The 24,922-nt window shown below is 40.2% G+C and overlaps 1 protein-coding gene across 1 annotated transcript in view; it reads right to left on the bottom strand.

Annotated features, from left to right (window-relative positions):
- Positions 1 to 24,922, bottom strand: part of pcdh15 (protocadherin related 15) — a 137,750-nt gene that overhangs the window by 56,802 nt on the left and 56,026 nt on the right. The window contains exons 15-21 of the mRNA XM_022763554.1: positions 24,024 to 24,217; positions 22,736 to 22,868; positions 22,101 to 22,180; positions 17,241 to 17,334; positions 11,238 to 11,366; positions 3,307 to 3,612; positions 1,172 to 1,402 (exon numbers count right to left, since the gene is read on the bottom strand). Coding sequence (XP_022619275.1) covers positions 1,172 to 1,402; positions 3,307 to 3,612; positions 11,238 to 11,366; positions 17,241 to 17,334; positions 22,101 to 22,180; positions 22,736 to 22,868; positions 24,024 to 24,217 — 1,167 coding nt within the window. The remainder of the gene's footprint in view (positions 1 to 1,171; positions 1,403 to 3,306; positions 3,613 to 11,237; positions 11,367 to 17,240; positions 17,335 to 22,100; positions 22,181 to 22,735; positions 22,869 to 24,023; positions 24,218 to 24,922) is intronic.

Here is a 24,922-nt window from a genome sequence, read left to right as displayed (position 1 = left end):
CATGCATGTACATGTGTTGTCTTTGCATCTTCATCCATGCACACACACATACACACACACACTTATGTGCCTGCCCACAGACAAACACACACATGGAGCCTGTAGTACATTTCTCAAGTGCAAGAAAAGAAGAAAAAGTTTGGGAGATACATTCAGAACAGCAAGACACGCAGGACACAGGAATCCATCACTGCAAGGCATCCGACGAAAGAGACAACAACAAAACAGTACAAGGGGAAATCAAACACAAGTGACTTCAAATAAGTGGAATCAGTTCTATCTCTAGTCCCTGAGAAGGCTGTGTGGATCTATTAGGCTCATTCTAATTCATGTCTGCCATTTCAAATAGTGCACACTGGTTTGATATCAGTGGTTTTGCAGTGCCTTATCCTATCAAACACTGTTCCTGGGTGACAGCATGAACACTGCAACAAAGCTTGTCCTTATCGGAGGACAAACTCACTCTCCAGGTTTGCAGGTCATGTGGCGAGCTGGCTTGAATAAGCTTAGGCGTTTCCTACCATTCAGTCTAATATAGAGAGCTTAAGGGGTGGACTGAATTCATAGACAGATAAATGTGCACGCACGCATTCTGGAGCACAGAATTACTCTGAGAGCAAAAGCACACACCCATTAACACACACAAACACTCACGCATACACAGATGAATAGTATCACAACACAAGGCGTCTAATCCTTTCGTTAGGATTCAGCCGTTAATCTCTTGAAAGGTTGGAAAGGGAACACAAGCTCCTGAAAAACCTGACATAATTGCTGTCACAAAGCTAATGAGTCATTCAGATCTGGAATAGCACTTTGTGCAAGGCAGAAACACCTATCCATCACTTCTCTTTGTCCTAATGATGCTGAGAGGACAAGCAGGCTTGGAGGCCGAAACATGTTACAAAGGAAATTCATTCAGCTTTTGCACTGAATGGCATAACACTGGATTTCATATCACAATAGGAGCACAGGTGCCTCATTGTACAATATGTATCCAATCCCCTTTTGGACTATGGCTTAGGCCAGCTATTATTACAGTAAAACTCTGCTAATGACTCACCACATATTCACTGCCAGTGCTGCAGATCCTGAGGGACAATGAGGATAGATGGAAGGAGAATAGACAACTGAGAGGTTGCAGTGGACTGACTATCCGGGGGGCTCTTACCGTGATGCGGACCGTGACTGTAGCTTGCCCTGGAGGCATGACCCCTCTTTGGTCGACAGCTTCCACCTGGAAAGTGTAAGAAGCCCCCATGCCCATAGCTGCCAGGTCCTCGAAGTCCAGGGTCTGCAGCACAGCTAACTCCCCTGTGACAGGGTTCAGAGAGAAAAGCTGCCTGGCCGACTCGGTCTTGACCCGATACGTGACATTGGAAAAGAGGTCTGAGTCCACTGCCTGTGAGCACGAGGAAGAAGAGGAGAGGGGTGAGTGGGAAAAACAATTAGAGTGCATTAAAGACAACACAGGACATGTGTGGAATAAAAGTGGAGTGATGGAAAGAAAGAGAGGAAGAGCCATATATTTTCAAAACTGGGACCTTTATATATAGACATATAAGCTGGTGGGTAAAGGCTGTGGAAATAAATATTAATGTTTCTATTTTAATTTTCTTTTTAATGCCGCAGGGGTTACTTACATCAATCATTAATGGGCTCTGATTAAATTAAACCACTAAGGATAGCTTAAGATGGTCCTTATTGCATTAAATCACAACTCCCAAAGTAGATATAATTTGCATAAGCTTCTGTGATAGGAGATTATTAGTTACAGTATATGGACAGAGGAATGCATATTGTTGTGTGGATGCACCTCTCACACTCAAACACACATACAGAGCATTCTTCATTGATATGCAATACAAGAATAAGAGTCTACAGCCATTGTGGCTCTCTTAGGTTGTACTTAAGCATAGATGTGCTTTGAGCTAGGTGCTCACATCAGAATGCTAGCAGGCCTAATATTAACCATAATAACCATAATAACCATCTTAGTTTAGTGTGTTAGCATGCGAACATTTGATAATTAGCATTAAAAGAGAAAGTACAGCTAAGGGTGATGGGAATTTCATTAATTTTACTGGTATTTGGTCACAGAAACTTTCACCTGATGACGGTCCTACATAAAAGATTAGATGATGATTTTTTTTACATTCCATTTGAAAAGCTGTCAAGATATTTCAGTAAAAACCAAAGATTTCAACATTGTGGTGGCGGCAAAGGAAAAGTTGGGGATCATTCAAGTTGTTAGAACACATGAATATCTGTACAAACTTTGGTGGAGCAGACATTATGACATTTCATAAGTGAAACCTTTGACCTGCTGGTGGCACTAAATGAAAAAACATAATCACCAAAGTCGAAGTAACACCCATGACAAACTTAAAAATCTGTAGTAAATGTCATGGCAGTCCATCATATGGTGAAGATATTAAACTGAGTCAAAAATGTCTCCTTCACAGTGGCAGTACAGGGAAATTTAGAGGATCATCAAAGGTAGTAGGTTCCATCCTTTGGGAACCAAGAGGTGGACCAACTGAGTGAGCTAATACATACATACATCAGGTAGGTTCTGACTCAACCTCTTCCTCCTCTCAAAGTCTCTCTCACTGTCTCACTTTTTTTCTTTAGGTGTCTTGTCAGCCACCCCATCCTTTAAGAGTTCAGGTGTCGTTGTCTAGGAGATTAATGGTGTCACAGTGACACTGTCACTCACACCCCTCACCCTCAACCCTGCTGTTTCTCACTCTCCCTTCCAACTTTATCCCTCACTGAGAACTGTCACTCACAATATGCCAGCAATTACTCGCCCCTCTGCTCTGCGTTTTCTCTGCATGCAAAGGGTTTCTCTATACTTCCCTTCAGTGCAAACATGTGCACTGACATTTGACAGTGGTGACTCTACCTAAAGACAGATGCCACCACATTAAAACGTTTCTTCTGCATTTGTGCATTTATTAATGTTTGTTAGGGAAGATGAAAAATTATCCTCTGCTAAAGACTGTTTATGACTTCAAAAATCCAGCTTTAAGTCTTATTCTGTCTAAAAATGCCTAGAGAGCTGTCATGATAGGAGAAAAAATGTATCTCTCTGCTGCGTATATAAGGCTGTGTATGTTTCTGTCTGTGTAAATGTTTCCATTTAGAAGCATTTGACATTTTAAACACTAAATTGCCTGCACTTGAATTTAAAATATGCTAAAAGTCTGTTAATACAACAGTTGTTTGAAGTGCCTGTGCTGTATTATATAAACGGAGACAGGAGACATATAGGGATGGATAAACACAAACAGAAGTACTTACGCTTAGCTGGAGAACCACAGTTCCCACAGGGCTGTTCTCAGGTACGTTCACCACATACGTTTGCTGGGAAAAGACTGGGCTGTTGTCGTCAATATCTGTGATCTGGACTGAGAGGGTCAAGGTCGTCCGACGTGGATCCACTGCCCCATCTGAGGCCTCTACCACCAGGTCATATTGGCTCCTAAGCTCCCGATCCAGAGGCACTCTTGTATAGATACTGCCGTTTTCACTGATTATAAACAAGTCAGGATGATTCACAATCCGGTAGCGCACTTGGCCATTAGCCCCTGCATCTGGATCTGTGGCCTGGAGAGATAGAAAATAATCAGAGCTCTGTTATTGTGTTTGCCCTCAGTCCATTCAAATGCCTGCTTCTGAACAGGCAAACCCGCTTTGCTTTTTCAGAGCAAAGCAGCCCTTAAAGGCGAGGTAAAATCCTCAGAGAGCAAAATGCTTGTCTCCTCAGCAAAGTTCAGACAGCCAATAAGAAAGCCACGTGCTATTCAGAAGACCTGCACTTAGTTAGATCTCTGCTCACACAAGGAGGAATTGTTAAGGCTTAGATCAGAACATCTTGCCCCACCACAGTTGTTCAGTGAATGTGAGTTCGGTTACTCCAATTCACACTCCTTGCTTAATGTAACGTTAACTCCCCCTCCACTCAGAAGATGTAAACTGACTCTAAGTCCTTGGTATTGAAGTCAGCCCCTCAACCTCCACCGAGAGAAAGCGGTAACAGCTACCTGACTTCCCATCTTTCTGACCCAGACACTGAAAAGATATGTAGTTTATCCTTTAGAGGATATTCATGTTCTTCTCAGCCACTGATGCACACCACATTCATCTGTGCTCATCCCTCCAATGGGGGGGACTTCAGAAAGAACCTCACAGTGCCCCTCCCTTGAAGTGCTTGAGTTTATAGCTATGGACATGGAACAGTTTGACACAGACAACTGTGATCACCGCATCAATGATTACCTTAGGGAACTAGACCACAACCTAATTGACTTGCCACATGGAATCCAAAGGGAGAAAATTAAATTTGTGTGGAAGACAAGCTCTAAAGCTGTCCATACATTTATACAATCACTACCCCCCAGTGTCAGAAATGACCACAAAGAGCTTCATCAAGCACTAATAGAAGGATTCTCTTTTACTGCTGATGAGATCGCATCAATGGTTGAAGCCTCCCAAATTAAACATTCTTGTCGTGAGCATCTCAGAGATTATTAAAAATGTTTGAGGCATGCGTTCTTTCAAGACAGGAATGCAAAAGGCTTGGATGAAAACTCCATCTTCAAGTCCTTGTTCTTACAGAACTTTCATCCATGTGTAGACACCATAGAATGTATATAAAAAGCTACACACCCACGTTGTACTGATGACTTATCAAGGTAAACGCTCAATGCATGTGATAAGGAAGATGATGCAGATGGCTTGTGAAACCATGGTCATTTCCAAGGCAAGGGGAAACACAAGTGAGCCTGCCAGCTCAAACATGGAGGTGTCACATAGACCTACTGCCTCAACTAGGGGGGTGACTAAAGGCAGCATAGGGACAGTGAGCATAAGTGCACTCCCACAATAGCAGCAGGAAAAAGCCATACGCAGAAATTCTGGCTCAGGAGTGTGACCAGCCAATAGACACGTCAGACAATGACCACATCATCTCTGACCACGTTCCATCAGACAGTGACAACACCTTCAGTTTGGGGGATGTCTCATTTCAAACAATCACCATTTAATGCTCCCAAAGCAAGTACAACTACAAAGATAATTCATTGCACCAGCCTATGTGCACTTGTTGAAACAGTAGTTTGAGCCAACACAAACTAAATTACAGGGACACTGAAATATAGCATGGATGATCAGATGGAAGTGTAATAGTCGGCCAATGTTGCAATAACCATTATCTTACTGTGGAGTGGGACAAAAAAAATGAGTTAGTGGGCTCGCTGAATGAAACATTGCTAAAGTCATCAATAAAGCCCCTTTCCCTCCTGGTGCTGCTGAGCTAAACTGACAACCTGTGGGAAACACTGAGAATCCATTTACATTCATCAATAATAGCAGAGAGAGATAAATATTCACCAATACACAGCATATGAATAACAGATTTACTCAAAACTGAAATGCAGAGGTATTTCCCTTTAGGCAAACTATGAGGTTGATGTGATCCATTACATGATCCATTAGACCTCGACTTTATCCAAACATCTTACATACTGTATTTACAGAGGCTCCAAGTAGAAAGCCATGTAAGTTATAGTGCTGCAGCCACACCATAACAACTCTCTCACATTTGAGGCTCATATCCTGTTCCTCATATTGAGATGAGAGTCTCTGACAGAAACTGATGAGTAATCATGTTTGAAAGGCCAGAGCCCTCTATCATGTAAAAGGAAATCCCAAGCTCAATCACAATTTAATAGCATGTATGGCATTCATAAAATACAAAGAGTAAAATAAAAACAGAAAAGAAAATGGTTAGAGAAATGAAAAGCTGAAGAGAGGCACATGCTGCTACTCTGTGATATGATTTTTGTGGGGCAAATTACAAAGTTTAATTCCTGTGAGGATACGACAGGTCATTATTATGCCTGCGTATATACATTTGTGTGTTCACACGCCAACTGTCACCAGCTTGGTGGTAATTCTTTGTTGTAATTGAGAGAGAGACAGAGAGGGGAAGGGGGAGAGAAAAAAAAAGACAGAGGGAGATCAAGTCTCATTTCATCTGTCTGTTTGGAAATAATTGCTCAACCTCAGTGCAAGTAAGGACAAAGCAGCACAAAGGGGGGAAAGAAGTCCACATATGGCTGCTAAAAGCTGCCCCCAATTTGTTGTACATGGAGTGCCTGTCAAATATTCAAAGCCAGGGCTAAAAATTGGACCTCAACATTTATCCTTCGCAAAACATCACTAAAGCACATCATGTCAATATGTGCATATGGATCACCACTTCCCTGCAGTGCTAACATAACAAAAATTCTCACTCCTCCTTGCCTTGTAAAGGGTGTAATCCAATGAATTCACAGTCAATAAAATCAAATAACAAATTTGTATATTTCTATAGTCATCAATAGACAAAGTGCTGTATGTACTATGGAGGTCTACACAGGGCAGCCCACAGGTTCTGACATGACAAACATGGGAGGTCATGTTGTAAAGCCTGGCCTTAGTGCACACTGTATAGCCTTTGGTTTATAGCTCATCCAAATTATTACCACCAAATTATCGTAAATATTTTATGTTCATTTTTTTCACTATTTGGCAATAGTCTCGAAACCATAGCTAAAGTCTTCTTCACAATGAAGAATTAGTTATGGGAGTTTTTCAGTCAGGACCCAGAAGTTTGGTTATTTGGTGATGTTAAGTGGCACAGACATCTGATTGTGAGCGGCAGAACATCCTGCAGGTGAGTGGCTGCAGCACAAAAAGCAGCTTGAGCAGGTGGGTGCAGTCTTAAGAAACAGGCCCACGCAGACCTCTGATATATAGTAGTAGAAATTTGTCTCCTTTGTGCGCTGCCAGCTTGGGTCCAGTGGGTTTTTTGGTCTTTTTGCATTTGCAAAAAGGGTACATTCATCTTGCTTTGGATGAATGCAAAAAACCTAAAATTTTGTCTGAATTGCCCACTTATACTGCAGGCGGAGTGATGTGTCATTTTACCCTGGGCACAGTATTTTCAAACATAAAATTAAATGATGATGTCTTCCTCTCAAGTCCAAAAAAAAAGGTATGTGCATTAACCAAGTGAAATGCTCAGTTGGTAGCAGGATAAAACCATCAAAATTTATCAAGGTATCTGCTTGGTAAAAAAATAAATGCCGTTAAGTTCAACAGCCTCTCCAGTTAGCAAAAAATCTACATGATGCTTCCGTGACGTGTCTGACATGAATGCTAATCCATTTGTCCTCCGGTCATCTGCATGCTCAGATTATAGCTCCCTGTTATGAGCAAACAGAATGGGCTTGTATGGTGTAGGATTTGTCAGTCACAGAACAAATGACTCTGTTAGCGCAACCAGCAGTGCTGTCAATTGTGATAACCAAGTAAATCGTCTCCACTCTATGTGAGTGTGTGTAAAATAAGAACAGGTGGGAACCAGTTCCAATTACGATAATCCAAAATGCTTCAGGGCTAGCATTAAGACACTTAATGGCATAATGCATTTGCACTGCAGCCATCTTCACCTTTGGCAATTGCCTGAAGCATTGTTACTCCCTCCAGGTAAATTCAAGATGCAACAGGAAAAAAGAAGAACTGATATTACAGAACACATCACATTTAAATGTGAAATTATTGAGGAGACAGTACAGTATCTTCAGATCTTTATCTTATTCATTTTTCATCTGCCATTTGACTTTTACTTAGCATGTCATGTGACAGTGACCTGTAGGCTACCGTTTTGATAGGGACAACAACTGCTAAGAAAGAAGAACTTGTAACAGACATGCAGTTGTACACAAAGCTCTTCAAAAAAAATCTCCACATCACAAGACGTTATTCAAGCCCGCGGAAAGAGAGCTAGCAGTTAGAGAGCATTTGTCAGCCTATCAGGACGGGTGATGAAACACAGAGAAACACTTAAATGGCGTACGTTAAGTGATGATGCTCTGGCTCCACAACTTTTTGCTTTTCCCATTTTCTCTTTCACCGTCAGCACGTGAAGTTTGGAAAGTCATCAATGTCACGTGTGACCCCCGGTATGTGAACTCGACAGATCTCAGCAGCAGCATCTCCTTCCCTATACAATAATGTAGTTTTCACCTTAGATAAACTTTATTATTAATTAACAAAGCAACATTTGATCTACCTAATGTTTCTCCCTCTTGACTACCTGTGCACCTTGCGGCTGAATTAATGAAGGCAAGTGTGAGTTAAAAAAATGTGACAAAGGGGCGTTTTCATACATACATAATATACACTTATATTGGCACTTAGAATCTAAATGCCACATCTTTGTTGCTGAAATGAGGTAAATTTATTCAACTAAGAGCCCAGAGCTATTATGAAGTATGACTGCCTCTCTTGCACCCTGTCTACAACTATAAATAAAATGTTAGAGAAAGACACTTAACAATTGTGTTACAGCCCACTCTGCAGGGTATGGTCTCTTCATATACTTTGCAATGAACATGATCTCTTTGAATGCGATTCAATATGTGCTCCTTGCATGAGAAATAAGGAACATGTGTCTCCACCATGAAAGGATTAAGTGGACACAAACCAGAAAGAAGCTATAAAGGGGGTACTAGAAACAGGCTGTGATTCATGGCATTATGGCTGGTTTGGTGTGTGCTTCTATATACTGGTCTTCAACTGTAATAACTGTGTCCAGCTGCTGGCGTGTCAACAAATTTATTTTTATTTTGAAGTATTTCTTGCTTGATTAAGACACCCTTTTCTATTGCACCCTTTAAACAGAGGAAATTCAAAATGACAATGGAAATGAAAATCTAAATTCAATTAATCAAATAAAAATAAAAGGAACATTTGACAAAAGGATTATATATTGTGTATTGTTATCGAACTGTTTCAGAGTAGTAAATTGATCGTATAAGGGCAGATATAGGTTTAGCTTAGATTTGAAAGTGGATAAAGTTGAGGAGAATTGAAGAATATAAGGAAGTTTTCATCTAGCACTGAAGCTAAATACTGCTTCACTGCATTTGGTTCTGACTCTAGGCACTACTAGATAACTCCTTCCTAAAGATCTGAGGGAGCTACTGGGTTTTTATTCTTCAAGCATATCAGAAATGTTTTTATGCCATCAGCCATTTTGCCATATTTATGCCATAAGCCATAAAGTTGCATAATGTACTCAGTTCTTGTGGTCCTTGTTAGAATTCTAGCAGCATTTTGAGCGGGCTGCAATTTAGTGGCTTTTGGAAGGACAGACTAGCTCAACAGTGCATCAAGCATGAGATGAAGGGATAAATAAAGACATAGAACTTCTAATTCTTGCCATTTGTTTGAGATGATAAAAGATTGTTTGGGTTGTGGCACTGATATGCTGCTGAAAGATTTTCAACATGGTGTTTAGTCTTTATCGCTGAAAGAATCAAACCAAGGACTAACTTCTTTCCTCCTTGTTGACAAGCACAATTACAGCATCTCTATTTTGTCTTTATGTAGCTGGACTCTAATCTATTAATTTACTTGCTCTACGCATTGACACAGTAAGCCTATAAAAGAATAGTCATTTGGTGAAAGAACAAAGAATATCTGGGTGTCATCTGCATAGATATGCTGAGCACTACTTTCTGGTAGAATTTGCTCAAAGGGAGCAAAACAGACATTTGAAGGGTATCTATAGTCTACCATCAGCAAATTTTCTGATGTGATGAAAATGTGAAAATGACATGTCCAATTCATGATATTGTTACATAATGTAATCACTGAACCATTATTTTCACTGTCTACAGTACAGAGATTTTAGGGAACCGTGCTGCATTGGAAAAAAAAAGAAAAAAGAAAAAGGGCCCCATCCACTCTTGATCAGCTACAGCAGGCTAAGCTGTAGCCTTTCTATGTGCATGTGCATGGAGAGCAGGATTGTGTTGAGCTAAGTACTTTAATGTACTTTTCTTTTCAGTCAGAAAGGCACAACCTCAGCTCAAGTTGGCGAGGCGCCAGCTGAGAAAACCTTGCGAGGCAGGATGGGGAGAGAAAGAAAGACGGTAGTGTGAGCTAAGCCCCAATCTAGCTGCTGGCTGCATTACTGTGGAAACACTCGGGACTGAGACTAGAGGTAGCTTTACCTCATGCAAACACCAAGCTTCCTTCATATGTCCTTTTGTCTTATTTCACAGTTCATAAACTCGTAACTTTTACTGGTAGTCCATTTTATTACCCCCTGAAAAATGTAATGGCATGACTAATGCTGAGAGTATATATCCTGGAAGCTGACCGAAAGTGCCTATTTACACTTGGCAATTTTTTTGTTTCCATAAGCAATTACAAGGACCTGACAAGGAACTGAAATGGCACATCTAATCAACATGTACTTGATGAGTTTCTGAAGCCATCACAAAACTATTTAAAGTGTTTAATTGCTAAAAGGCTAAAACCACACACTTTTGTATCTACCTGAAATGAAGATGAAGATGTTTTGGAGAGATACAGTGTTGTGAGGTATATCACAGGTACATTAGTATGTCAAACAGTACAATTCAGTGACTCAAGAACAACGCAATCAATTGCACATGCACATAAGATGGGGTAAGTCATATCAAATTGCTTACATTAATTTAATATCTAAATAATGTTTTAATTATCTCCCATATAATTATTCTATTTTATTATGCATCAAAGCATAGTGGTGAAGACAACATCCAAACCCAGGCAAAACTCATTCCATGATTTGACAATACAATCTATAAATTTGGAGCAGTGCAACAAACCACCTGCAGATCTCCCAAATGTCTCCTAGTTCGCTGTTTTGAAACTTAACTTCAAAATTTGTTTCAGGGAGTGAAAATGAAATAGGGGCAATAAAAAAACCAAGGCCAATGGATGTTACTGCTCCATCCAGCACTTTGTAGGTATGCACTTTATGTGCATACTGACAGAGGATGTGTCTCGTCATTATTCCATGATTAATCCACTGACAAACATCAGGCCAATTAATCTACAACAGTAATTAGAAAAATCTGGCAGCTCAGTGGAGCTGAACTAAGCCAGTCAACAGCTTTAGGTGAAAAATCTGTCCAACAAGATTGATCAAAATGGCAAATGGTTATTTTTGAAGGTGCAGTCATGGCTCTGTGTCCTAAACAAAACATCTGGATATACAACAGTGGAAAGAACAAGTGATCTAAATGCCTGAAGAAGGGAGGGATATGTAGAGGTTTGGGAAACAGCATTTTAGTTATTTCAAAAGAACAACAAAAAAAGAAGCAATTCTTATAAAACATTACACTTACCCTGACTTGTCCTACGAACAAATTGGCCTGTTCTTCTTGCACAGTAAAATTAGTCGGTGTGGTGAGGTTAAACACAGGATCGTTATCGTTGACATCAGTGACGACGATGTTCACAGTGGTGGTGGATGTCTAAAGAAAAAAAAACACAATAAAGACCAGTGTTGTTCAGTGTTCCTTTACATGGAGTATTCAAATACAGAGATCATAAACACAGCGGAAACACAATACTAACTTTGGCCAATATCATCCGACTTTGTGATGACTTTGGAAAATGAGATTCTCTCATGCTTAAGTAGCAATTTGAAAAGCATTAGGTTTAAACAAGGTTGTATGCTAAAAACTCACCAATAAAAAAATGATTTTAAAAAGTACTTTTGACTTTGTCAGAACTAAGATTAACAAATAGTATTTAAAGACAAAAATGATAACTGGGGTGCTGCAGAGAAATGGCGCAGATTAGTAAGTGATATATTTTTATGAGTGTGACCATAAGTTTTCAGGATGCATAAAAACAAATGTGGCCTTTCTTTTATTACTGGTTAACAAAAAATCTACTGTAGTTCTGCATGAGTAGACATTTTTAACTGGGCATTCCTAAAAATGCCAGGAAAGTGGCATTTCAAACCAATTTCATAACAAACAACAAAGATTTTAGCACTGGTTTGCAGTGATAAGATCAACCATCCAGAAAAATTGAATGCAAACACTGTAGATTAATTACTAATTAAGCAATGAGTTTAGGAAAGAAGGATACGGGTTTTCGCTGCAGCAAACCCTGCAAGGTGCACTGTTAGACTTATAAATAATTCTTATTTTATGGACAATGTCCTATTTTATATTAATAAAAATAGCAAATTTAGAACAATACCTGTACCCTAGATGTTAAAAAGTGTTTTGAAATTTCAAATTGTAGGTCAAACTACTGTAAAACTTTTTAGTTGTCAGAGAGAAAAGTGAGCCTGGAAGATCTGGTAGAACCTTTAAATCATATTAATAAACAGCTAAACACCCTTTCATTGCATATGTACTGTTGGTCAAGTTTTCATCAACATTTATTACTGTATAGAGGTATAGGTAGACTTATTCAGTTATTGTAGTTGGCACTGGCTAATGCGTATTTTACTCAGATTCCTGTCAGATGTCACTGTCACAAGCAAAGCAAATGCAATAAATATACTCTCCTTAAAAGTATTGCTATACTAACACTGCAAACAGTGGGAAAATATGCTGTTATAAGTGGAACATAGTCACTCCTGCTATTTCTGTCTATGATTATGTCTGCCAACTTTATAACGGTACACTGATCAAATCTACAGATCCCAAGAGGATGAATCCTACTGACTTTAGTGATCCTCTGACATTTTGTCTAGCACCAATATGAGGTTGACTTTTTTTTTTTTTTTTTGTGAAATATCTTGACAATTATTTTGTCTTTATCTTGCATTTCACACAATCCCATGGAATTTGGAGCAGATATCCAGGGTGCTCAGATGATGAACCCCATAGACTTTTGTTGATCCCCTGAAACTCTGGTGCCACCCTGAGGTTGACAGTCATGGCTAAGATTGAAATGTCTTGAAACTGTCGGAAGGATTGCCAAGGATCGTCAGGATGAAGTGTAATAACTCTTGGTGATCTTCCGACTTATATTTAGCGCCATCATCAGATCAAAATTGAAAAATGCCTGTCGCCCTCATGAGTCACTCGGCATGTGGCTGTATATATATACTCTTAGTCTTGTTAAAACATAGAAAACAATGTAGAAAACAGTGCACCAACCCCTGCGAAAGTGAATGATATCACTATTAAATATGTGGACGTATAAAATTTCAAGCACTTACATACTATCATACTGATATTATGTGGAATCTGAATGCCAACGCGACTGCTTTACTTGCAAAGGCACAAGAACAACTCTGTTCTAAAAGGAAGCTCTGAACTTTTAACATTGACAGATATAAATTATTTTTTTGCATATAATACATGTCTATTTAGAATGTGAAGCGTGCTGAACTGTATTCTTCTTGGTACAAATGCATTGATGGTACAAGTCATGAAGAGCAAATTGCACAAGGTTGTAAGATTGTGTGACCGAGTATCTGGGGCATGAAAGCACAAAATCAGATCCATCGCATCTTCCTTCTTCTGAGTCTAGTTTTACTTTTAGAGCAAAGGTTCAACACGCCAAGAATGTGGAATTCAATTACTCAACAAACACATATCAATGATGGCCTTTTTTTATGGCACTAGAGGATGTCATAGTTGTACACTATACTGTACTCATGTTCACAGTAAGCTGAATTATGCTTGTATCTCTATTGTGTAAAGAGGAGTGTTTTATGTGGGTTTGTTTGGTCTCAAAGCTCCCAGGGCAAGGCAAATCCCCTCCAGCACCATCTGAGGTGTTCATTCATTTGCAGGGCCACTATGTCGCATTGTACCGCTAACCTTCAAACAATGACACAGTACATACACTTATAGCACTACTATAAATCAAGATAAAAAAATGGCTGAATATGCACAATCTGTAATCTCTGTGCACTGGGACAAGGCTGTATGCAAATAATGGTGGAAATTGTCTCCTTTGGGGGAAAAGGGATGGGTGGGTTATGGGAGGGTTATGGGAGGAGTTGGCCCTTGCAAGAAATAATACTTCCCAAGAAGACAGCTGTTTGAAGTTTCCCTGGCAGATAAGACTATGGTGGCACATATCATGAAGTGAATGACCTTGTTAATGCAACCTTCATCTCACTGTCTGTAGGGAATCCCTTCACCATCATTGTTTTCTTTGTTCGAGCCTCTGAGACGTACATAATCAGTCTTCTCATGCACAAACTGACACGGCAACCCATGCTGTAAACCATCACACTCCATGCCTCTTTTGCTCTTTCGCTACTAAAACTTGAGGACACCAAAGGAGGCAGCGCACCATCAGTGTGGTGATGGGATCTGCTTATTTTTCATTTCAGAGAAGACCTGAAGCCAATTAGCGTCTCCATCATGGCGTGGGTGTTCTTATCAAAGCCAAAACCTCTACCTCTATGGCCACGACTGTGATTAATGAGCTGCTATTATTTATTTAACACAAAATAGATGGAGCTCTGTGATGTCTCGTCTTCTGTCTTCACTGTCTGAAAGATCCAGAGGTGGCTGATGGTGCTGCGCCTTTCAAGTGACAATCCTGACCAGAAGCCATGTTGCAGGGACTGATATGATCAGGCTGTTACAAGTCATGCACTCTCTCCTCTGAGGACAAGAGGAACAGCTTCATCCGATAACTCTGGTTGAGTTTTTGAAATCTTAGTCTGCTTGGCAGTTATGATCACAGCTTGTACTGTTGAGAATATAAATTTTGAATTGGTCACACAGATGAATTTATTTCATGCTTGAGTTGACGAAAAGTTGAAATTCAACTAGTATTGTGAGGAAATGTTGGTGTGTGCACGTGTAGGTACAGATTTGCTTGCGCCTTTTGCTTTGCGCCTTTTGTCATGTTTCCATAGTTACCAAATTTCTGTGCTAATTACACATTTGCATCCCCCGGTGTCTCTATCCTTCTGTTCTTTCCTCTTGTGCTTATTTTGATCCCTCCCACGTTTCCAACCTTCCTGTCAGCACTCCACCTCACCTCCACCCACCTACAACCCTTTACCCCTCTCCCTCTTTCGACTTCCTGTTGTGACAGCATTTCGTCCAAGCTGTGACATTTAGCCCGCACGAGTCAGCCAGTAATTTACTCTGTGGACAAGATGTTTGGCGCGCACACGCACGCACACATACATGCACGCACGCACGCACGCACGCACGCACGCACGCACGCACGCACGCACGCACGCACGCACGCACGCACACACACACACACACACACACACACACACACACACACACACTCTACAGGTAACGGGTGTCAGTTTTTACAATCTGTCCATCAATATTAGGACAAAGGGGCACCAGCATGTGGCTGCCTCCTTCTGTGAGGTGAAGCCCCGTCTTACACTCTCTTTATTTATTTGCTCTTTTCTGTAACACTGGTCTTCTTCTGTGGCACACATATAGGAAAACACCGGCAGCATGTACGCTGGGGAAAGTTGCCATGCTTAAAAAAACTCTGGAGAGAATAAACTCACAACACGCTGGTGGTTGAGAAAAAGTAAGTATACTGCATACAGGTACCTTAAGACCTTGAAACTTGGGGGAGAATCTCTTTGAACAAAGGACCAAGTGTAATTCATTGTTTTCTTCAAGACAAAGCCAAAGTACATGATTGGCCACTTGCCCAGAAACAACATAATATTAACCAACTGGAAAAAGAGCAATGCATGAGCTGTGCACTCTATAAAGATCATGCTCATCCTAAGGAAAGGGGGCCTCCTGAGAACATCTGGAAAGCATCTACACGTTTTTCATACTCTTCACACAAATAAAGGATAAAACAAAGAATGAATGATAACTAATGATTCATACAAATTTTTGCTTCCACACACATGCTTCTTATACAGCTCCACTCAACCAACACGCACAGTCTGTCAACAGATGACACAGAGCTGTAGCTCCAAGTGTTTATGCGTGTGAAGGTGAGAAGGAGGCAATCAACATCACTCCTGTGACGGCTCATCAGCTAATGTTCATTACCTATCAGACACAGCATCTTAAAAAGGAAACCACATTTCACTTCTGCCTGGAACAGAGACAGCTGTAAAGACGGAGCCAACTGAGGTGAAGTCTAATTAAATTAAGACGGTTTATATGATTATCAGCTCTCGGTGGGAGACGGAGCAGCCAGCATTCACTTTCGGTTATAGTGTCTGCTGTTTCTCTAGGCTAAGTTACAAAGACAGCTCTGTAAATGTACAAACTCAAAGAGCCGACATTGTATGGATAGCAGCCCTTTAAAGGATTTTGCATAGTTATTACAACTCAGCCTGTGAAAATGGTTGTTAGGTCTTCTATGGCACAAGAGAAGGTTTGTTAAGTCTGAGAAAGCCATTTGTTGCATTGTGGGAAATGTAGGAAATGTATTAGAAACTGAATGTTTGGACATCTTGGCCTCTGCTGCTTCAATTCTTTTCTTAATGAGTCATCAAATCTTATTTAAGTGCAGTTTAAGAATTAAACATTGATCTAAACTAAAGTGCAATACAACACTAGTGCTTCTTTCCAATAGTTTCAATAGTGATTTGAACTTGCTCTTATTCTTGGGCAAGACCTTTAAAACGACATCACTGTTCAAAATCTGTGAGGCAAAAGTGCTTTGATAGCTAACTACAGTAGCTCCTGTAAGATGTAAAACAGGAAACAGGCAAACTTGGTGGATTTTAAATAAATTTAAAATTATCTCATGTAGTTGTAATTGAGCATTTACCACTTGCCAGAAAGAAAGACATTAATATTATTGCTGAGTAGTAATTGCCCATTGCCTTAGTAATTGTAATAACACTTTGAATAAAGGGAAATGACTAATAGACTTACAAACCCTAACGCCACTCCAAATGAACAAATCTGCGCTATGGAGAAAAATAACTAACACTTGGACTATTGTATTCACAGCAGCCATTTTTTTCAACTGCCTTTATCAACCATAAAGAACTCCCACTATGGTTATCAACAGGTAATCAAAATCATAAAATTTCCACATACAGTGGGTCCAAAATCTGAGACCACTTTTCCATTGGACCCTCTGTATATACCAGTACATAGACTTATATTGGCAGCCCTTATTATTCTGGTGTCGCATTGGTTTGGCACACTGAAGTGGCGCTGCTGACTCCTAGTGCTACCACAAATCTTATGAATCTGTGAAAAATAGGGTATTAAACTCTGTGAGCTTGAACGCACTATTGGATTTTCCAGGCTAATGAACCACTTGAGTTCAGTGAGCCAAATTTCCGAGCTAATAAGCTTATATGAGAAGATCTTATTTGTGCTTAACGTGTTCAAAATGTTTGAGGATCGACGACCCTGAGGAATCAGGCCAGTAGTTTAATAAAGTGGGTTGTGCCTCACCCCTCCAGGGTTGCCATCAGAGGCTGTGACAACCAGACGGTACTGATCAGTAGTCTCTCGGTCCAGAGGCTTGCCCAGAAGTAGAAGGCCAATCCTGTAGAGAGAGGGGTCAGAGAATACACAACTTCGTTTAGAATCATTCATGTATTTCCCGTTTGCGTCATATGAAGCAAGAGCATTAATTTAGAGAGAGGTTGGTTCAATACTTTTGAATTCTTTATTGCTGATGCAATAGAGGGTGATGGAGAAGGCTGCACCTCAGAGTTTATTAAATTCAGGATTAGACAGATCTATAAAACATTGTCGCTGATAGAGGAGGATGAGTTCTGGGCAAAGAGCAGGTGGGGTTTAAATGCTCCCACTCTGTCTTTTTCTCTCTGTAGCCTGACTCCTGCTCCCAAAGCACATGGACTACAGAGAGATTCATGTTGTCTTTCCAGTGACTGCAGCAGACACAGTAACCCCCCCCCCCCTTGCTCGTTCACATGGTATAATTTGGCACTCTGGTATTCCAAACACAAAGCGTTGATGCATTCCCAAGCAGAACGCTGAATTATCTTTGTTTGCACACACAGGTGCACAAGACACGTGAGAGCAAGCACAGCCACACACACGAACACACACACACACACACACACACACACACACACACACACACACACACACACACACACACACACACACACACACACAAACAAACAGCTTGCCCGTAACAGTAGACTGAGCCCCTCCTCACACTCGAGCTCTGCCAAAACCGCAAAACGGAAGGAAAGACGAATGAATCTGAGCGCACCGCTAGATTAATGCCCGTCCCATTTCCCTGGTGTCCCCCCTGCTCCTTCACATTTCTAATTTAAAGCTTCTGTGGCCAAACAGTCCAAGCAGAACCTGACCGCTACTTTCTTCCTGCCTCTCCCGCCAATAACTGTCAAACTGTAGAGCCCCATCTTAAGATCTGAAAGGCAAATTACCGAGACCTCGATTAACATTGTCTATTTCACTGAACCACTTGCTCCAAGTTATGGTGAACATATTGCTTTGGATCCAATACACCTGATGGCTGATGGTTCAAGAGGGCAAACACAGCTTTTTAAAAACACCATAAAAATGCAGTGCACCATCCTTCACTGACTGCTGTGCTCACACTTATTTATACATAGTGCTCTTGGTGCTCAATGAAGCTAAAGGTAGAGGAAGCTTTGATGTAGATATGATAATGAAGATATACAGTGATAATTGTCATAATTGCAGTGTTAATGATGATGATCTTGAGGGTGATAATGACAAAGATTAGAATGATTAATGCCACTTAACACTGGCCCGGGGAGTTTACTCCCGACTACAGCTCGAGTGCTGAACTACACTTGAGCGGTTAGGTCTGAGAGGTTCACTGATCATGTGTGATAGCGTCCTGCCCACTCTCCCCAGCCACCACAAATGAAAAGATGCTGTTAGACAGACTGATGCTGTCACAGTATCGTCTAGAGTGACAATGCTGCAGGTTACAGGCTATCCATGCCGGTCACACCAACAGTGGATCTCCTATTCTGCTGAAGCTTTGTCTCTATATGGGAACTTGGACTTGATGTACAGGACTTAAGTTCCAGGTGGCATGAATGTTTTACATGAGGTAAACTAGATGAACAAAGAACACTTACATCAGTAATTTGAAGATTTCAGACTTTACAGAATAACTTTTTTTTTTTTTAACTGTTTTGAGGGGACAATAAAAAGGGTAACTTCTCCTGAACTCTTTAAATTTCATTTTCAATTTGACTTTAAAGCAAGACAGTTGGCCAGCAACTGGAGCACAGGGCCACAACGAGGCACTGAAAAAAGCTTGCCTGTCAAAATTGGTGTAGCTTCTAGGTTAGGTTTTTGTGACTGAGATGCAACAAGCAGTCGATGTAGCTAGTCTGATTTGAGGCTGATCTAGTTCATATATCTGTATTTAAGAGTGATATATTGGCTGTTTTTTATATGGATTCCTTAAATTGGTATTTTAAAGAATTCTGACACACAAATGTCTCTCTGGTGGACAAATTATGTAATGGAGACACACTATTTCAAACATATCTTTGGTATTTCTGTGCTGAAATTTCTTACTTATCAGATGACAGATACATCAATACCAATATATCTGAGAAAAAGGACTAATCAGCTGACATATTGGCCCAGCTAACATATATTTAGTGGCTCGTCAGGAGGGGCATGCAGTCAATTTCCAGTACTTATATTCTGGATTTATTTTGTTTTATTCATTTTAATACAAACCCACACTGATGACATTCAAAGTAACTGTAATAACACTTGGCATATCTTAACAGATAATCAGTCCCTCAAGACCTGAATTACTTGAGACTCATTTATGATGTGTTACATTTTGATCCTGCTACTGCAGGTTTGTATGTCATTACTGAATGCTCTGTGTATAGCGCCTGGTGCCTGACAGTATCAGCCACTGATTCAATGGTGCGCTCTGCTCACAACCATAATGGTGAGTCAATTTGAAGCAGAAGCATACCTCCCTCAGGGGAATCTGCCCCATTTATAGGGAGTTATGGACCCGAGAGCTCATAAATCATAATAGCTGGATTGAACAAGCCCCATATGTAGCATGCATCTGAACATGCAGCAATGCAAAAAATCTCTTCACTGAATCACACTGGATTTCTGAAGGGTTGAAAAATGAGAGCGTGAAGTAGGGCTCTGTATATTGCACACTCATCAAACATAGCAGCTAACCATTCTTTGATTCATAGTGTGCTATATCAGCATCTGCTTGAAGTTATTATATTGCTAGGTTGCTGAGAGCTTGTGATGTGATTGTAATATTTCTGCCACACAGACAATGAACTGAAGGAGAATGTGTGTATCTATTTCAGCAAGTTTTCTGTCATATCTGGTTTCAGAGATTACTGTGGCAATGCCAGTAATAGCAGTCCCCCCGCTAGTTTGATCGTGTCACCATGTTTTTGCTCACCATTACAGCGCCACTATGAAACCATAAAGTAAATATCCCTCTATAAAACAAACAATTTTAACACTGTGGAGCAGATTAAGCGTAAACAAAAGGAAGGGATATAGTGCTGCAACACAGCTTGTCCTTGCATAGCTGGGAGCCTGAGGATGTAGACAAAAGAAGCTTTAATCAATTAGTGAGAAACGTGTCTGGCATGGTCCTGCATTTTCATTCTCCCAATGCCTCTTCTCTTCATATTTGTTTGTTTATTTAAGGGAAGGTAAAAACCACAGACTGCTTTAATATTTTATGCCTTTTCTTTGCTCCCAAGTAGTAATTGAGTGAGGTCGGCTTTTTAAATGCCGATGTTGATTATGAGAGCTGGGACAACATATTTGTGTGCCTTTTCCTCTCCAGAAATATTTGGTGTAATATGTCCTGGCTTCTCTCTGATGGCAGAAAAGCTGAGATGAGGCCATTTCCATTGAGCTGCCTACCAGCTTCTGGTAGCTCTGACCTAATTGCCCTGGATTGGTAAAAAAATCATGTCTCTTACTGTTTTATTTTAGCATAAACAGTAGAAAACTAATGGTATTCTGTTGCTTTATGAACAGAGCTCGTCGTTTTCACTTCATCATAGCACCAAGCAATATATTAGTGTGCAAACTAACCAATCACAAACCAATAAACCACTATTCTAAGATAAATTTGCTTATATAATAACAGTTAGTTAATGCATTAAAAAACACTGGACTTGTTACATATATTTGACTAAGCTACACCAGCTCATCTTTGGCTGTACATAGAAGATGCTTTAAATTTTTCTGGATCCATAGTCTTCATATGTTTGCACTCTATTTACCTAATATTGTTATTTGTCTAGTCCATTATGTTGTTTTACTGCTGTAAACATGCACTGGAGTCTATGACATGCAATGCATGTTTACCTTTCATGGAGGAGAGATGTCATCCATGTCCTCTTCCTGAGGTTTCTTCCCCTTTTTTCCCACTAGAGGATTTTTTGTGGTTGAGATTTTTCTTATTCAAATAGAGGGTTGCATTCTATTACCGATTGTGAATCACTTTCAGGCAAATTTGTGATTTTGGGCTATACAAACATAAAATGTACTTGAGTAGAACATTGGTATCATGGTCACAAACAGCTGAGGCAGCTACTGAGTGTAAATATGTGTCTTTTTCAGCTTGCTTCATTGGGATTCTTGATGGTGCCAACAGCCAGCACCACTGCTCATAAACAAAATCATATAATGGCTAATAAATCTCCCAAAACCAATAACTGGCAAGTCAGCAATATTACTACTACTACTACTACTACTACTACTACTCGCTACCATCACAACTGCACATCCCCAATCTTCTCATTCCTTTTTCCCCATCATCATCACTCACTCTGGCAACTCTATATCATCAGAGGGAGGCTAATGATGATACTCAGACCCTGCCCTGGTCTGTCTGACTCTTCTGTGGCTATCATTATGAAGGAAACACCGTCTGCACATATTACTACTTTTGGTCTATGCAGCTTTTGCACTTGAAAGAACGACATGGACCACAAAAGCTTATCAAAGAATTTCATAGCTGAGTTGTTTGTGTCTCTCAGATCATACGCTCAATAAGATGTGTCATATACCTGAGCCATACACAAACTCTCAAACTAATCTCAATGGTTGACTAGTGTCCTTGCAGAACAATTTGCCAGGGGCTTGTTATGTTAGTTGGACTGCAATCTAGCAAAGTAGTTTGTATCGGTTCATTTTCCATACCTGCTTATCCTGCTCGTCTTGCACTGAGTGAGACGTGTGGCACACCACATACAGACAGACACATTCACACCAACAAACTATGAGTACCTGTATTTGAACAATGTCTGAACTTACGTTTCAGAGAGGTTGAAGACGTTCTGGGAATCCCCACTCACAATTTGGTATGTGATGGGATCGTTTTCTCTGTCCGTGGCCTGGGGAAGAAAAAAAAAAAAAAAAAAAAGCAGGAGCTTGAAGGTCATATAGTACCATGAAAGCTGAAGGCTATGAGATATGATAATTAAACAACATGGATGCTTTACTGGAGTGACAGTGAGCAGACTATATGCTGGAGAGGGAACTATGAGAGCCAAAGAAAGACAAAAGGGGACTCAGAGAGCACAGACCTCCGCCAAGGCCAATGTCAAACAACATAAACCAGACAAAAACTGAATTTTTAGTAAATATTTCGGATCTGCCCCTAAATTTAATGGGTTCCTCTCTGGGCAATACCCCATCCCTTCACCAAGTTCGGTTCAAATCAGTTCAGCACTTTTTGCATAATCCTGCTGACAAATAAACAGACACAGGTGAAAACATAACCTCCTTGGCAAGGTAAAAATGTGTTGATTGTGTTTCCTGAAACTGCAACATAATTTAATGATGTGCTAAAAATTTCATCATGTTAAGAAATGCAGCATCATACCAAATGCCTCATTAACTTGCACATGCCTTGTGTGAGAGTGTGCGTTCGTGGGTTAGTGACTCACTTGCAGATTGAGCAGAATAGCTCCTATCCTCATGGCCTCACTGACTTCCAAGCTGTACGTGAAGAGAGGGAAGCGTGGGGGGCTCTGGTTGTTGGGTGGTAAAACCTCAATGTACACTGTTGTGATGGAGCTCCTGGCAGAAAGAAAAGCACAGATCAGCCCACTGACAGCATCAGTTTCTCCTTGACAACCTCTTGTGCCGTACTGAAGAACCTTGCCCACAGCATACTGAAAAATGTTCACGATGTATCATCCCATATCAAAGCCCTCTTGTTTGGAGTTTTGATTGCAGAAAAGAAAAAGAAAAAACAGGTTTTAGACATATTTTTTTATAAGTGGGATCTTTATCTGGTTCACAATGGTATCATGGACGTTTTGTGTCAAGCCACAGTACAAGCCTCTCATCCACAATTTGTTCATGAGTGTAAAATCAGCTTGCTTAAAATCAGCCTGCTTGTTCACAGTTCTTCACAGCAGAACACATGGAAATGGAACTGACTGCGTTATTTATTCATTCACCGTGTGAGGCATCTGTTGTTCAAGTACTACAAAAAAAGGTACATCTACCAATGTTCTTGAAGATGATCTGATCTGACATGTGAAGCAAAATAACCATTTTGTGTAGTACCCTGTGTCATTATGCCGAGCTGTAGTTTGTCTAGCTAAGTCTGGGTCATTGAATGTGTCTATGCCAGTCTTTGTTTTGCTTGGTGAAACCAAAGTGGTCACCTATTTCCACCCCAACTACAATGTATAATACTCTGGTCTGAAATCTGAAATACTTAGCTCTTACACAGAATGAATTATTTTCTTTTCAATCACGAGATAAAGAGGAGACAATGTATGAAACATCTCATAACAGAATTTGAGTATTAGATGGAAAAAGACCATCTGTTTTTTGACTCACAACAGCTTGTTAGAAATGTTATTTCTCCATAATTCAGCAGAGAGAAGACTTTCTGTGTCATTCTGAAGCTAAATTGTGAATCACTATGAGCAAATATTGAATTAAATAAGACTTGTAAAACAACACATGCTGTGTTCTCCAGCCCCCTACAACCAAGTGGAGAAATACGAAATGAATCTAATTCTGAAACATCTTAGAAACAAATTGGCTCCTTATAAAAAAGTAATGCAGTGCATATCACATTAATCACACATTAATCACATTAAAATAATAAACCCTTCATTCTACTAATGTAGAAATCTTTTAATGTCCAAAATAAAATATATATATAAAAAAAATCACAAATAAAAAGAGAGAGAGCAGCGCAGGTGACTACAATACCTTCTCTGGGTCTCTGGTGCATTGTCAGAGGCCTTGACAGTCAGTGCGTACGATCGCCCCACAGTTAAAGTGACACCAGGTGCCACAGTGATGCGTCCAGTCCGATTACTAATGATGAAATCTCCCTGGGCACCAGCCAGTATCTCATAGGTCACCAGACCATTCAGTCCCTCATCAGCATCTACTGCTGTTAACTGGGAGAAAGAAACAGATCCATTTTATACAAAGCTTTTTACAAAAGCTTTTATACAAAATGCACAGCTTCCAGCAACATGATCACTAAACCAGTCAAGCAGTAAATATATCTTAGTAGGAGGTTGTGACTGACTTCAGTCAACTTGCCAACCTTGAATCCATTTTGGTGTCCTATTATCATCTAATGGATACATGACCTTTGTTTCATGTATGGTCAGGATGAAATGGTTGGCATTTAGCTGAAAGTATATATACTACTGAGGCTGTAACCTGTCTGACTTTTTCTGCTGGCTGCAATTTTTTCCCTCCTAGTGATTACAGTTTGGTGACCTTAATGATCAATAAAGTTTGGACTGGATGGAATTAATTCCATGCTACCTTTCATATTAGATGGATTACAATGTTGTGGAAAGACAGCTGTGTGACAGAGTTTTTTTTTGAAGATAAAAAAAAAAGGCATAATATATAAATATATCTTTTCTTGGTTGCTCCGTTACAAAAATGAATTAACCAACCACTGTTTCCTTCAAGCCAATTAATTTAGGGCATCCTGCTGCTTGTAATTATGAGCCCTTGTGGTGTAGTTGGCTTAATATGCTTTAGGCCTTCAAACTTTAATCCAAGCTACCCAGACCTCCTTTTTCATGCTCCTGACGTTGAAGTAAAAGCTGTAGCATCAAATAAGCAGCAGCATCTTTAGGGAG

This window comes from Seriola dumerili, unplaced genomic scaffold, assembly GCF_002260705.1.
Source record: "Seriola dumerili isolate Sdu_G_001 unplaced genomic scaffold, Sdu_1.0 BDQW01000478.1, whole genome shotgun sequence".
Lineage (NCBI taxonomy): Eukaryota > Metazoa > Chordata > Actinopteri > Carangiformes > Carangidae > Seriola > Seriola dumerili.
This window is presented reverse-complemented; position numbering and strand designations above follow the sequence as displayed.